At 37.7% G+C, this 16,274-nt stretch overlaps 1 protein-coding gene across 1 annotated transcript; it reads left to right on the top strand.

Annotated features, from left to right (window-relative positions):
- The first annotated feature begins 4,867 nt into the window (after positions 1 to 4,867).
- LOC111908428 (sec-independent protein translocase protein TATB, chloroplastic) lies at positions 4,868 to 6,770 on the top strand. Its single transcript, XM_023904259.2, has 5 exons — positions 4,868 to 4,918; positions 5,243 to 5,609; positions 5,936 to 6,057; positions 6,154 to 6,213; positions 6,287 to 6,770. Exons 1-5 carry the CDS (start codon positions 4,883 to 4,885, stop codon positions 6,641 to 6,643), a joined length of 942 nt encoding a protein of 313 aa, XP_023760027.1. The 5' UTR covers positions 4,868 to 4,882; the 3' UTR covers positions 6,644 to 6,770.
- Positions 6,771 to 16,274: the final 9,504 nt, after the last annotated feature.

Raw genomic sequence — 16,274 nt, 5'->3', positions numbered from 1 at the left:
CTGATGAGGTTACGGAAGGATTTCCGGTAGTGTAGAACCAGAGGAGTTCAGAAGGGATGCAAGGAGGGAGCCTTGGATTTTCTGTATGGTTGTAATTAGGAGGTGATGTATGTAGTAATAATTCATCCCAGAGATGTTTGGAGGTATCGTCAGCGTGTCGGGATTTCCACCCCGAGAGTGTTAGAGCAGGTTCAGCATGCGTATGTGGTTGCAGGGGAGAGCTCATGGGAGTTGCTCGGGAGCTGAAGGATGTACCATCCTGCTAGCTCGGAAAGAAAAAAAATGGGATTCGGAAAGGAAAGTGGGATAAGTCCCAGAAGTGAATTTGATAAGGATATGTCAGTCGAGGAAGGGAGTAGCAGCCTGGTACCGAGTCAGGACCCGGTGGTCTAGGGGGATGTCTAGCTTCATAAGGGTCAAGTGATTGTTGTGTTTTGGAGTGATGAAAGTATCATCGGGTGATCTTTGGTTAATAAGGGTCGTTACCAGAGAAAGAAGCCGGTGGCCGACTTGAATCAGCTGTCGTAACTCTGGAAGGGAAGAGTTGGACTTTATAAGGCTTGATAGTAATGTTCGGAGGAACTTGGGTCGTTTGACACCAGGAGGTGCATTGTGGGGGTATTATCTGGAATTGTGTGTTGCAGCAGGCTTCGAGGACGAAACCTAATTTAAGTAGAGGAGAATTGTAACATCCCGAGTTCAAGAGTGCAAGTTCAGGTTTCAAAGTGAAAATGTGGATGGTCAACTCGGCGAGTCCATGAGTAGACTCGGCGAGTAGGGTAACGATTCTGGTCGCGGGTTAAGTGGCCAACTCGGCGAGTCGGTGGCTGGACTCAGCGAGTTGGTGCTGTGTGGAGAAAACCCTAATCCCGGGGGTTGAGCCCTATATAAGGAACATAATACCCTCTCCCCAGCCTCTTTGCTCTTCCTTGAAGTCCAGAAACCCTAATATTCGTTTGTGAGAGAATTAGAGAGCATTTGGATCTTAAAGGAGTGTTGTTGAAGAGATCTTTGAAGATTAAGAGGCTTGGAGCAAGGGGCTTTTCAAGGTTTTGGCTTATTCTTCTGTTGGAGTCTTCTCTTGAGGTAATGATTCATTGTTTGAGCCGTTATCCATCTAGATCTATCATTTGTGGGATTTTTGGGAGTATATCTAGTGCTATCTTGAGTTTGGAGGTTGGATCTGAGGTTGCTACCTCAGATCTAGTGTAGTGATGATCCAAAAGAGCATAAAGTCCCTGTTCAAGAGTTGTTAATGAAGCCTTTTAGTCCCAAACCCTAGCCCTAGAGTGTATATGGCTTAGATCTCTTTGGATTCACGTAAAGTTTGCCACTTTATGTGATGGGTGGCTTATAGGAGAGTAGATCTATGGATTGGAGCCCCTGCAAAGCTTGGAAAGCCACTGTATGGATTAAGAACTAAAGGTACTCGACGAGTCACATGGGTGAACTCGGCGAGTTAGATGAAGATGAGCAGGAACTCGACAAGTTGGAAGAACAACTCGGCGAGTATGTTGAATGTTGCCTTGGACTCGGTGAGTCTGTTCTTGGACTCGGGGAGTCTGGTCGTGGAGTCCTAACCTTTTTGGGTTGAGCTGTGAATCAGTGAGTCGAGGGACGACTCGGTGAGTTGAGGGAGAAAGGACTCAGAGTTGTTGGACTCGGCGAGTCTTAAGGCGACTCGACGAGTTGAGTCGTGAATTGGGAGTTCTGAGTATAGGGACTCGATGAGTCAGCGGGTTGACTCGGCGAGTAGAGTCAGTCAGGAAGGTTGACTTTGACTGGGGACTTGGACTTTGACCAAGGGTTGACCAGTTGACTTCCAGAGGTATTTTGGTAATTATTGGTATTTATTGATTTGATTTTCAGTAATGATCAGTGGCGAAGTTCGTGCTGGTGGTCGGAGCAACATGATTTTATTCTTCAGTCGGCAGTTGCAGGTGAGTTATCCTCACTATATTGACAGGGTCTACGGCACCAAGGCCGGCCCTCTATCGAATGGAAATCCGGGTATTGCTGTTATGTTATTGCTTTGCTGCGTTTGCATTCTGGTAGTTAGGATGGTATACATTAGGGACTTGGTTAAGGTCGGTATCCTGATAGTTAGGATGGTATATGTGTGACCGGAAGGTCTTATGTGATAATAGAGTATGAGATATATGTTGAGAGATGTTATGAGAGGTGTATGTGTTAAGTTATGTTATGAGCAGTATGTTATGGACCGGAAGGTCACCATGTTATATGTGATTATATGATATGTATGTGCTATGTATGTCATGTATGATAAGGACTGGAAGGTTAATATGATATGGACCGGAAGGTCAACAGAGTATGGACCGGAAGGTCAACAGAGGTATGGGATGGAAATCCCCTGAGACATTCGGATCGGAAGATCCCATGGAGTCATGGCCTGGAAGGGCGTATGTGTTGTTATGGCCTGGAAGGGTGTATGTGTTGTTATGGATTGGAAAGGCGTATGTGTTGTATGTAGTATTTTAGGGGTAATTCACTAAGCTTTCGAGCTTACAGTTGTGGTTTAATGTTTCAGGTACTTCAGGAGACCGTGGCAAGGCAAAGGCGTGATCGTACCGCTCCTCGTGTTTATGTTTTATGATATGGATATGGGAAAAATACTCTGATAATAAAAGTATTGAAAGCCTTTTTGTAATGAATTAATGAAAGTGAGTTGTTTTTGAAAAGTTTAAATTGGTTTGAATTTTTACGGTGTTACACTAATGTTGATAACTGATTTTCTTAATGATTTAAAATGAAAATTTTGGACGGTATTTTTGGGATGTTTTAACATATCAACTAAATAATGAGAAATGTTTGATTTCAAAAAAAACTTCAATTAAGAGGCTAACAAGTAATAGGTTCGAGCTCAAGAATAGACTGAAGCAGGCAAAGTATTGGGTAAGTAATGTGAAGTATTCATTTTGAAACAAAATTTTAGTCAAGACTATGCCATAAATGATTGTAATTTGACTAAAGACGTGACTTATAGTATTTTGGTTATTTCTATAGGCTTTTTCCTATGTATCTTCGTGTATATATACATACCACACAATTATTACTCAAAACCCGCCTAAAATTTTGCTTAAATTTTAAACCCTACAAATTCAAGAGGGGAAATTCTTTAAAATGCAACCTAAACGTTGAATAGGCTTAACTAAAATTAAATCCAATATAAAAAACCGACAAATCAACAACCAATTTAAACCATAAATCGTACACAAACGATGGTGGTATTGTTAGAGACAATGGAAAGAGACGATAAGGGTAGGAGGTGATCTCGGTGGAGTTGACATAAGAGAGGAAAGGGGAAAATGGTGGGTTGTTGGGTTAAATTTTAAGACTATAAGATGTATCCATAACACCTTAACATAAAATATTTTGCCATATCATTATGTGTACATTTACTCATGAAAAATATCCATCGCCCAAACAACTTTTAAAAATTTAATATAAAATTGAGAGAGAGGGAAGGAGAGAGATAAAGAAAGAGATAGATAGATAGATAGAGAGAGAGAGAGAGAGAAAGAATTAAGCCTCTTATCTCGTCACGCTTCTTCACCTCACCTCAATATAACACACCATAACACATAAGGTCATGTTCAATAATGTTATGGGTTGGCATGTTACAGATGTTAGCATAAGGCTGGAGGAAGTGCTGACATGTTTGTCACCATGTCAACTTAGTTTTTTAGCAGCTATGTCACCCTTACATCAATTTTGTCACACTTCAAGCTCAACATGTTATAGTGATGAGATTGGTTATAATAATATTTTTTTTACTCTGCCGATTAAGAATTACACATTCTCTCTCTCTCTCTCTCTCTCTCTCTCTCTCTCTCTCTCTTTCTCTCTCTCTCTCTCTCTAATGCTTTGCTATGTACATTCATTCTTCTTGGCATGTCATCATAGTAGAGTGGTGTTTTTCGAACATGTTATGGTAGTTGTCGAGCCTAGTCTTCCAACCCTAACTGAGGGTGTTATGACAATATCACCTGGTCTAATAAAAAGATTAAAAAAAAGAGCCAATGTAAAAATGTTACATACATTTGGAGTTTTTGACCGTAGTGGTGTTTAAAAAAAATTATTTACCATATGGATATACTTTTGAAAGTATTTATCAATAATGGTGATTTTGTCATTTAGTAGAAAAAAAAACTTATCGTGCCCTAAATCAACTTTTACCGAACAACGTAAGCAGACCCCGACACAAGGGAAGAAAGTCACCGTCTCACCAAGTTGCATCACCATTACCGGCCACAACTCCGGTCGTACACTCCACCTCTGGCTACAAAAGACGACGACTCTAGCTCTGAACACATCATCCAACGATTTGGTCTCATGTACGATTTATTTACTCCATCTCACAGCTTCAATGTCTATACATTCAACTTCGATTATGCTTTGTTTAGCTTCGTTTTCTCCATATCACAGCTTCGATTTTATTAAGTTTTAATTTTGAACTTTCTTGTGTATTTGTTAGGTAATGTTGAATTTTTTATTGAACAAGCTTAGGTTTAGATTTTTGAATTGAACATACCAAGTTGCTGCTTACGTCAACCAGAAAGGGGATTATGAGTTTGAATTTTGATGTTGAATTTTGCTAAGGTTAAATAAATGATGTTGTATCATGACATAGGACCCGGACCCGGACCCACCGCAACTCAGAAGCTATCATCTACATTTGAATCAGGCGGTACATCTTCTATATTCTCGTATTGTCTAAATGCCTTTGAACATTGATAACATATCCAAAACAATCCACTTTTCAGAAGACCTTCGTGAAGGAAGTTGAAGACGCAACTGGAATTTGGACAATTAGAGCTTTGATTTGGTTGGGGGAAATGCTTAATTGCTTGCTTATCATATCATGATTCATGTTGAAGCATTTTGCGTTCCTATCCTCGTGAGAAAGATCTGACATCCACATCTAAATGTTTCTTATTTTCTTTTGTTTATTTTTATAAAAAGGAATGATTAGTTTTATACCTATAATATTATATCTAAGAATTGGTTTTAACTTAAGATGTTTGTTGGTTTAGATTAAAAGAATTGTTTGTTAGTTTTATAAGAAGTTGGTTTAGATTCATCAAAATTGTTGCCTATAAAAAATTGATAAACATTACTAGCAAAAAGTTACAAAAAAATCGAAAAGAATTATAGTAAAAAAAAAATTCTTATGTCAAAAACTACATACATTTGACTTTGCTTGATATTTAATTGTCTTCAGGGTCTAACTACCACCACATCGGCACATCCAAACAAACACCAATTGCCTTTCAATCAAAACATTTCCCCAGAAGTGAAGCTCAGATCGGCACGCCATAACCAACTACCACCATACCAATCACTAATGGCTTCTGCAACCCTCACTCATCCTTCCTCTCTATCTCACACTTCATCTCCATTACCGACTGTTTCTAGAACATATCCCTTTATTGCTTCTCTTTCTAACACCGCACTTTCCTTTTCCTACCCTAAAAATCAAATACTTCGTTCAATAACATTCGTTCCCCAAACGGGTTTAGCTTCTTTTTCTTCTTGGAATGGCCTCAGGCACAATGGGTTTTCAATCTCGCTAAAATCTTTGAGATTTGGTAAGTTTCTTTTATCGAGTAAGTTAATGTTCATATCTTGATATACCCTCCCTCCGTTCATAGTCGAACTCATTACTCATGGTATTATCAAATGGAGAATGATGTAGATTGTAGACTCCTGTTATGAATTTGACACCATCTTCGACCTATTCATAGTTGATTAGAGCTAGCAGAAAAAAACAGTAGAAAACTTTGAAATGCATATCAATTTGTAAGTTGAAAAGCTCTTAGTTTGACTAAAAAGTCAATCCTTTTGGAACAGATGGATTATGAATGAATTTGTGTATTTTTACGCTTGATATGCTTGTGGTGATCTGCGTATGCAGAAAAGAGAAAGAAATGTCGAGGGAAAGTTGTGTTTGCATCTTTATTTGGAGTTGGGGCTCCTGAAGCTTTAGTGATCGGAGTAGTCGCATTGTTGGTTTTTGGCCCTAAAGGTCTTGCTGAGGTATTGTATTTTATCACCTTAAAAACCCTAATTTCTTGATATCATTTGCATTTAATCTGATAAATCATAAATAAATGGGTTTGCTTTTGATTGCAGATTGCAAAAAATCTAGGGCAAACTTTACGAACATTTCAACCGACAATTAGGGAACTTCAGGTAATGTCTTCAAACATAATTTTCACAACTTTGAAATAAATTGGTGTCATGAATGGTATGTATATTTTTATAGGAAGTTTCTAGGGAATTCAAGAGCACCCTTGAAAAAGAAATTGGCCTTGATGAACTCAAAAATCCGGCACTACGCAACACCAACAACATACCTACTTTGTCCTCCACCCCTTTATCTGTTTCTACATCTGAAAATTCTCAGGCAACAACCACAGAAACACCTGCTGCTGCCACCACCGCCTCCACTAATGAGGATTTTCAGGCGGCAGCAACACCTCTTGGTGCCACCACCGAGGATAGTCAGGCAACACCAGCAACTCCTGTAGGCGTCACTGAGGATTCTCAGGTAATAGCATCACCACTTGATGTCACCACCGGGGATTCTCAGGCGCTAGCAACAACTCCGGCAGCCACTTGATAGCTAAATCGACAGGCATAATATGAAATGTTTTCCATTAAAACTGAGGATAAATAACTTTATGAAAAGTGTGTTTTGAAGTTCAAAGTTCAATGGAAAACCATAATGTGATAAGCTAATTTGGAAATTTTACACTCCACTAGTTTTTCATTTTTCATTATAATTTGTTGAATTTTTAGGTTCTCAAGCGAAAGTCTCAACATGGTTCGCTTGCCATTATTTCAATAAAATCATATACAATTTTATTCATTTGATAGGAGCTAAGGTTTGCCTATGTTGTAGTATAAATTACTAACATGAAATTAATATATATGAAAACGGAAGAAAAAATATAATGATCTTTGTGACTATGTGGATAAAATGGATCCAATTACGCGGCCCAAGTTTGCTGGTCCACGAGTTATGGAATGGAAAAATAATAGTATATATACATCAAATTATATAAATACTCCTTGTGGTTCTTTAAATTTACGAATTTTATCTATAACTTTTTTCGTTATACGTATGGTCTATGTGGTTCTAATTTTTTGCTTGATTGGTCCTTTATGCATATAAAAAACTTAGATATCTTTTATATTTTTTTATTTTAAATTAATTTTACAAAACAAGGAAAAAAACACACCCACATACCCAAATCACTTATACTTATACCCGTCCCACCCCATTCGTTCTTCTTTTCGCTTCTTATTGTTAGCTTATATTTTATTAGTTCATATGTTTATGGGCCCTTTAAGCTTTAGTCCATTAATGTTTTGTCTTGCTACTATTTATTCTCCGCTTTCTTTCTTGTAGTTTTTATGTTTTTCATTAAGAACCTTGTAATTTCTCTATCATAATCATATGACAGTATTATCATGGTATCAGAGCGGATGTTTGATATGTTGTTAGAATGTTTTATGGCAGTCATATGTGGCGCAGATCTAGGGTTACTATAGTCGTTTCGTTTTCAATTTGTTTGATGCTTCTTCGTTGATGATGTTCGTTTGCTGGTTGGTGTTCATTTGTTGTTGTTAGTTCGTTGTTGATGTTCGATTGATTGCTTTCCACTGGTTTGTTGCTCTTCTCATTCTCATATTGCTTATTTATTGTTGTGGTTATTTATTCATTGTCAACATGACTGTAAATGATGATTCCCTTAAGTCGGTCAGTACTCATCTAGATGGAAAGAATTATACGTATTGGAGTTATGTTATGAAGAACTTCCTTCGTGGGAAGAATATGTGTGGCTATGTCATTGGGACTAAAGCCAAACCCTCGGTGCCTCAAGTCGAGAATTCCAATTTGTTGTTTGATGCTTGGGAGACTGATAACTCCAAGGTCATTACTTAGATTAATAATTTTGTTACTCAGTCTATTGGTATGCAGTTGGTTAAATATGACACAACAAAGGAAGTTTGGAATCACTTCGAGAGACCGTATACTCATTCCAACTTTGCTAAACAGTATCAGTTGGAATATGATATTCGTGCCCTTCAACAAAATGACCAGAGTATTCAATATTTCTATGATGTTATGTCTGATTTATGGGATCAACTGACTCTTACTGAATCTAAAGATTTAAAAGATTTTGAGTCTTATATTGCTAGGAGGGAAAAACAATATTTGTTCCAGTTTTTTATGGCCTTGCGTTCTGATTTTGAAGGCCTGCGTGGAACGATTCATCATTGCTCCCCCCTTCCCTCAATGGATTCTGTTGTTCATGAGCTGATTGTTGAAGAGACTCATATAAAGTCTCACGCGGATAACAGGTTTAAAGCAACCTTCATCCATACTTCCACTCCTGTTGTGTTTGTTGTTTCCTCTAATCAGTCTCGACAAACTCCAAGGGTTGCTTATGATGAGTGTGCATTCTGCAAACAAAAAATCATTGGAAAGCTTAATGTCCATTGTTAGTCAACAAGGGTAAATCTGGTCAGTATCAGTCGGGATAACAGAATAGGTATGATAAACAGAAGTTTCAACCATGTTCCTCTAGTACTCCTCCATGGACACCTCGTCCTCCTCAGTTTGTTGTTGCTGCTACACCACCAGTTGACACAGAATCTATTGGAAACATGCCACCACCTAAATTGGATCCCAAGGTTTTTGAGAGTTTCATACAGTATTTGGCCTCTAATCCTACTGTCATGTTTGCATTTATGTCTCATTCTATTCTTACTTCATCTGGTACCTCAGGTATTCCCTCATCTTTGTGGATTTTAGATTCTGGTGCAACCCATCACATGACTCCTCATTTGTCATCATTTACTTCTTTGTCACATGTGTCATCTATTTCTGTTATGTCTGCTAGTGATACATCTATGCTTGTCGAGGGTGTTGGGTTTGTCTCTATTTCTCATATCACTCTCCTTGATGTTTATTATATTCCCAAACTTACTTGAAATCTTACTTTAGTCAGACAGTTGTGTAAGTCTGGTAATTAGGTATTCTTTTCCGATGCTATCTATGTTATACAGGATCAACACGCCCATAAAGGTGATTGGGATCGGCCGTATGGTGGGGGAACTATATGTCTTGGAGGTTCTCAAAGTATATGTTGTTGTTACCTCCAACATTGATTTGTATTCTTTTCGTTTGATTCCTTTGTCTTATGAGTTTTATCTTTGTCATTCTTGTTTGGGACATATGTCTATATCACATTTGAGTTTTCTATCATTTAGTGGTGCCTTGGGTTATTTGAACACTTGCGATATTTCTGATTGTAGTGGTTGTAAACTGGTAAAATTCTCTATTGCTCTTTTTGATATTATTCATTCCGATGTGTGGGGTCCTGCACCAGTATCCATAAAGGTTGGGTCAACCTATTATATATCTTTTATAGATGATTATACTCGATTTACATGGATTTATCTTATGAAACGCATATATGATTTCCTTGGCATTTACAACAATTTTAGAGCTCTTGTTAAACTCTACATTCAGTTGTGATCAAGTGCTTCAGGTATGACTTAGGGTGAATATAGCTCTAATGATTTTAATTAGTTACTTGCTTCTGATGGTACCATACACCGGTCATCGTGTACTGACACTCCCCAACAAAATGGTGTGGCAGAACGAAAACACTGTCATATTTTTGAGACGGTCCGCTCATTGCTCATGTCTGCGTAGGCCCCTGATGCCTTTTGGGGAGAAGCAGTCATAATGGTTGTTTATGTGATTAATCATATCCTTACTTCGTTGAATTCAGAGATGTCTCCTTTTGAGAAGCTATATGGTCATCTACCAGACTACTCTGCCTTATGACTTTTTGGATGTATTTGTTTTGTTCTTCGTCCTCATGTTGAGAGGAACAAGTTAGGGCCAATATCTGCTATTTGTGTGTTTTTGGGGTATGGTGTTGGATAGAAAGGATACCGTCGCTATGATCCTATGAGTCATAAGTTATATGTTTCCCGACATGTCACTTTTTTGGAACATATTCCTTTCTACTCGATTCTTGCTACAACCCACAATGTAACGAATTCAGACCTTCTGCATATTGATCCTTTAAATGACGAGATAGAGGCTCGAGACCCATCTATGCCACCTGATCCTTAAGCTCATGAAACACCCACTTTTTCAGAGAGTTCATCGACTCCTCTTGCTCTTGAATCTACCCCTTCGACTGTTGAAATTGAAGATCCACCTCCACCACCCATCAAGAGGTCTAATCGTCCTATCAAGTCCACCAAGCTTCCGGATTTTGCTTACTCTACATACCCAGGACCATTTTCTTCATTTATAGCGAGCATCCATCATCTGTCTGGACCTGAATTGTATACAAAAGTTGTTTTAGATCCTCTTTGGTAGAATGTTATGGTTGAGGAACTCACTGCTCTTCATCAGACTCATACGTGAGATTTGGTTTCCTTTCCTTCTGGTAAACATATGATAGGTTGTTGTTGGGTGTACAAGATAAAAAACAAAAGTTGATAGGTCAGTTGAGCGGTACAAGGCCATACTTATAGCAAAAGGATATTCCCAACAATATAGTTTTGACTTAGAGGAGACCTTTGCCCCACTGGAAAAGATGACGACAGTCCGTACTATGATTGCAGTTACATTCGTTCGACGGTGGAAGATCTTTCAAATGGATGTCAAGAATTCCTTTTTCAAATGGTGCCCTCCATGAATAGGTTTATATGTCTCCTCCCCCAAGAATTCGGTACCAGCCTAGTGAGGTTTGTCGGCTTTACAAAGAATTATATAGTCTCAAGAAAGCACCTCATGCTTGGTTTAAGAAATTATCTACAATGATTACTTTTCTTGGATTTGTCTAAATTAATCATGATTCGTCTTTTTTTGTTAAATGCTTGAGTGCTTGATGAATTCTTTTGTCCTTATATGTGAATGACATGATTATTACTGGTGATGAACATGGTGGTATTGAGTCTTTGAAGCATGATCTAGCTCATCGATTTTCTATGAAGGATTTGGGCTTACTGTGTTGATTTCTTGGGTATCGAGGTAGCTCAGTCTAAGAAAAGGTATCTTCTTTCTCAGACTATATATATATATATATATATATATATATATATATATATATATATATATATATATATATAGCTTGTTTACACGGGTAGACCTCTCTGACAATCGGATTGTTGATACTCCTCTTGAAACCAATGCACGATACTCTCCTATTGATGGTGTTCCTTTGTCCGATCTGAATCTTTATCGCACTATTATGGGAATCTAACAACCATAAAAATCATGCCAAATTTAAACTTTTTAAAGCATTTTAAAACCAATAATTATTACAAAACTTGTTTTCAAAATGGTATAGTGTCAGAGTATCCCAAAATCAAATCATAAAACATAAGGAGGTGTAAGATCATGCCTTCGCCTTCCCGCAATCTTTAGAAGTACCTGAAACAAAATCAACAACTGTAAGTCCGAAGCTTAGTGAGTTCTCCCAAAATACCAATGTTATACAATCATAATCATATCGTATAAATAAACAACATGTGTAATGAGCCATCAACCTGACTGGACTGCCTCGCAGGCCTTCAGTCTATCTGGACTGCTCTCCGAGCCTTCGGCACGTCTGGACTGCCTCTCAGGGCCTTTAGCCTATCCGGACCGCTTGTCGGGCCTTCGGCCTGACTAGTATGCCCTCTCGGGTTTGTAGTCTATCCAGTCCGCCCTCGGTATGTTGGCTTAAGCACAAAACATGTTCGCCTCAACCCAACCCCCAATAAAAATAAACATGTGCACATAAATATCATATGCTAGCTAGCATGTACATATAGTCATACATATCTAACAGATCACTAACATGGATCCTATAACCAGGATACCGATCTAACCGATCACTAACATAGCAACCATCCTATAACCAGGATACCGATCTAACATATCACTAACATAGCAACCATCCTATAACCAAGATACAAATCATAAAGCATATCGTGCAATAAACCCATATACAAATCCGAAAAGGGCCGACATTGGTGCCTTAGACCTTGTTGATATAGTAAGGAGAACTCACCTCACAAATGTAGAATTGTAGTGCTAAGATCAAACTCTCGAATCACATCCACGAACTCCACCACCTATATTCATCATAGGACCGCTTCCATAAATTCCCAATTTACTAAAATACCCCCAATAGTAAAACTAGTCAAAGTCAAAGTTAACAGTCCATGTTGACCCAACTCGTCGAGTACAGTTCACTAACTCGTCGAGTCCTTCCAAAACTCGAGAAACCGCAAAAACCCTAGTTGACTCGCCAAGTTTCCAGACAACTCGTCGAGTCCATGCATGTCCAAAGGTGGGGAAAACCCTAACTGACTCGTCGGGTCGTCTCACTGACTCGTCGAGTTCATGCATAAACCAACAATGGCTAATCTTCATCGGACTCGTAGATTTGACCATGCAACTCGTCGAGTCCCTTTAGTCAAATTCCCATTCATACGTTTTTATGCTACTCCAAAGCTCCAAATTGTAGATCTAGCTTCCTAAGGCACATATTTCACGTAAAGTTGCAAACTTTACGTGCATGCAAGGTCTTAAAGGCTTAGAACACCAAAACCAAGTCTATAATGAGGTTTAGGGCATGGTGAGAGATCAATACAAAGTAAAGTTGATAGCTTTATGAATTTGGGACCTAGAGGAGTCCAGATATGAAGTTACAACTTCAGATCATGGCCAACACCTGAAGTATATCCATAACAACCTAGAAATAGCACTAAAATTAAGCATGGAGAGATCTAGGTAGAGAGAAGTCAAGGTAACGACTTGTTACCTTCTAGATGATGCCAATATGAAGTAGAATTCGGATCCAAAAGCTTCTCCTTGTTCCAAGCTCCCTAAACTTCAAGTCCTCTCCACAAACACACCTTCCAAGCTTCTTAACACACAAAATGGAGTAAAATCGCGATTAGGGTTTCCTGAGCTCAAGGGGGACGGTAAGGGAGGCTAGTGGAGGCTAATGATCCTTTAAATAGGGTGTAGAACCCTAGAAATTAGGGTTTCATTTTCCAGCTCCTACTCGTCGAGTCAGGGTCCTATGACTCGTCGAGTAGGTCCGATAATCCATAGGGGATAACCCGCCTCTACACGACGAGTTGGGGCAGCCAACTCATCGAGTAGGTCCATAAACATGTATATAAGGCTTTAAAACTTATACATAGGAGTCGGGGTGTTACAGGGAAGTTTGGTTTATCTCACAGTTACTTGTCCGGATATTTCTCATGTTGTTCATGTTGTCAGTCAGTTTGTTACTAATACTACCTCAGTTTATTGGGAAGCTGTACTCCGTATTCTAAGATATATTTGTGGCATTCAGTTTCAAACCCTCTTGTTTCCCACGACGTTTTCTATTGAGTTATTTGCCTATAGTGATGCTGATTGGGATGACAATCTTCATGATCGTAAATCCACCACCGAATTTTGCGTATTTCTTGTAGAGTCTCTCATTTTCATGGAAGAGCAAGAAACATGACACTGTCTCTATATCTTCCATGGAGGTTGAGTTCGTGATATGGTTGTGACTACATGTGAGATTATCTGGTTACGGTGGCGTGGATATGGGAGTTCACAGTTCTTCACCTACCCACCTACACTGTGATACCAAAAGTGCAATACAAATTGCGAAGAATTTTGCTTTCCATGAGCAGACGAAGCACATTGAGATCGTTTGTCACTTTACCCGTCATCGCTTACAGCTCAGAACCATATCGCTTCTGTTTTTTCATCAACCTTGCAGCTTGCAGATATTTTTACGAAGGCTCTATCGGCTTCTCAGTTTTCGGTTATTATGTAACAAACTCTCAATGCTTATTGTTGTGGCATTGTGAATTTGATGGGGGATGTTATCCTATATGTTATTAGCCCACATGTTTATGGGCCCTTTAGGATTTAGCCCAGTAGGGTTTTCTCTTGCTAGTATTTATTCTCCATTTTCTTCCTTGTAGCTTTTATGATTTTCATTGAGAATCTTGTAATTTCTCTCTATCATAATCATATGGCAATATTATCACTTATATCCTCCACCGCCACCTCCAACAATCCTCACCCCTACCCATCATTCATTTGCAAATACTCCCAACCGTTCATCTTATCTAAACTAAGAATATTGAGAGAGACTTCGTACCCAAAAGGCGACACGTAATCCTTCGAGGGAAGAGATTAAGTTGAAAGCGGAAATTATTTGCTTATTTATTTATTTATTGTCGAAGGGGATTCAACACAGTGTGGGTGAAGATCTTTCATTTCCTCTATCAATGTGTTTAAACCTATTAATCAACACTTGATCATTGATATTTGTTTTCGTCATATCGTTGTTACGCGTGTACACCATAAGCTCCTTGACATAATTTCTCTATGATTTGAGATGTTATATCTAATCTTTTAACATCTAATCTTTTGTCTACACTAGGGATGTTATCCGGGTCGGAGCCAGACCAAACCCGAATAACCCGAAAACCGAATAAGATTATCTACTGGTACCAAAAACCAGATCGATTAAACCAACATGGGTCTGATTTGGTTTGGATATTAACCGGTCTGGTTTGTTTATTACCCGAATAAACCAAATAACATTTACAATGTAATTAAGAACTGAATAGTACCGAAAAAGAATCGAATAACTCGAACAAATCGGATAACATTTACAACTATCAAAGGAAGTCAAATTATTTAAATTCAAATGTGGATTGAATGATCCAACCATATATCTACAAATATTGAAATCTTCTTCTATGGGGACAAAATATCTCACACATATGTATGATCTATTAAAAAAATTAAGTAAATCTTAGTTTTAAAAAGTAGCTTTAATACCCCTTTGTTTAGGAGTATGTATCTCATTGAATATACAACCAAAAATGCATATAAACTATGTAAATAACAGTTTAAATTGTTAACTACGAGGTAGAAAAAAAATTAAACAAATCAGACAAATAACAAAAATGTTATGACAGTTCAAAGTTGCCTTAAAATCCTACATGCATGCTGAAACAAAAAAAATCAACTCCAATACCTCATGTTTAGGGGTATGTATCTCATGAATATGTAACAAAAAAATTCATGTAAACTACGTAAACAACAGTTTAAATTGTGAAAACAAGTTGGAAAAAAAATCAGGTAAACCAGACAAATAACAAAGACGCTATAACAATTCAGAGTTGCCCTAAAAATTATGACTTTTCAATTTTCGGTTCGGTTCTTTAGGCTCGATTAAGATGCTATTCGGATAACCCAAACCGAATAAGCCTAAAATACATACATGAGAAGCGACCCGAATAGCTTATACGGTCCTAAAAGGTTTCAATTTTGTTTTGGTTTTTCAGTCCAAATGTTCATCCCTAGTTTGCATCTTGATTGAGCTGTAAGGTTTCCCATGTTTAACATTTATGTTTGATTTGCCAGGTCTTCATATTAGTGGACTTTTCACCACCAACCACTATAGAATATGTCAATCTTGTATTTTTTCCCAATACCTTCATATTTGATTCCAAAGCTGATCTTCCATTCATGCTTATGGGTTATTCTTTGGTAGGTTTAGATTGTTAAGTCTGAACTCTTTATCATCTTCATTGAAGAAAGAAACACAATAACCTACTTGCTAAATGAACTTTAATCAGGATACTGATACAAAAGCACTACATTTATACTCAATTCCAAACCTAGAAATTAACTTGGAAAAAGAACATCTATTTACGTTTATGATTTTCAATTTCAAGTTTGATGATGGTACTAGATTTGATTTCATATTTCATGTTTGATCAACATACCGATTCAAAATAGTGTATTTGGGATGCCTTCCAATCAACTCTAGATTTTGATATTTGATTTTGTTTCTAATCAACTTCATATTTTGATTTTCTTTCGTTCATCTTTGTCATGAAGATGCTATCTTGATTTTGTTTCGAAATCAATTTCATGTTTTCCATTTAAAAGGGAAATATGAGAAGATTTAAAAGTATTTGAGGATAAAGAAGACTGAGATAGGGGTGAGAGTGTTTTTTTATTATTATTTTTTAAATTGAAAATAAACAGAAAGTAAAACATAATAAAAAGAGTGTAAAAAGAAATTTAAACCATAAAGACCAATCTTGTAACAAAATTGTTTGGAAGAAAATATTCGAATTGAATAAAACAAAAGGGACCACTTATGTATTATTGTCAAAATTATATGACATCACAT

Source organism: Lactuca sativa, chromosome 8 (assembly GCF_002870075.4).
Source record: "Lactuca sativa cultivar Salinas chromosome 8, Lsat_Salinas_v11, whole genome shotgun sequence".
Classification (NCBI taxonomy): domain Eukaryota; kingdom Viridiplantae; phylum Streptophyta; class Magnoliopsida; order Asterales; family Asteraceae; genus Lactuca; species Lactuca sativa.
The sequence above is the reverse complement of the archived record's forward strand: the minus strand, read 5'-3'. Positions and strand labels throughout refer to the sequence as shown.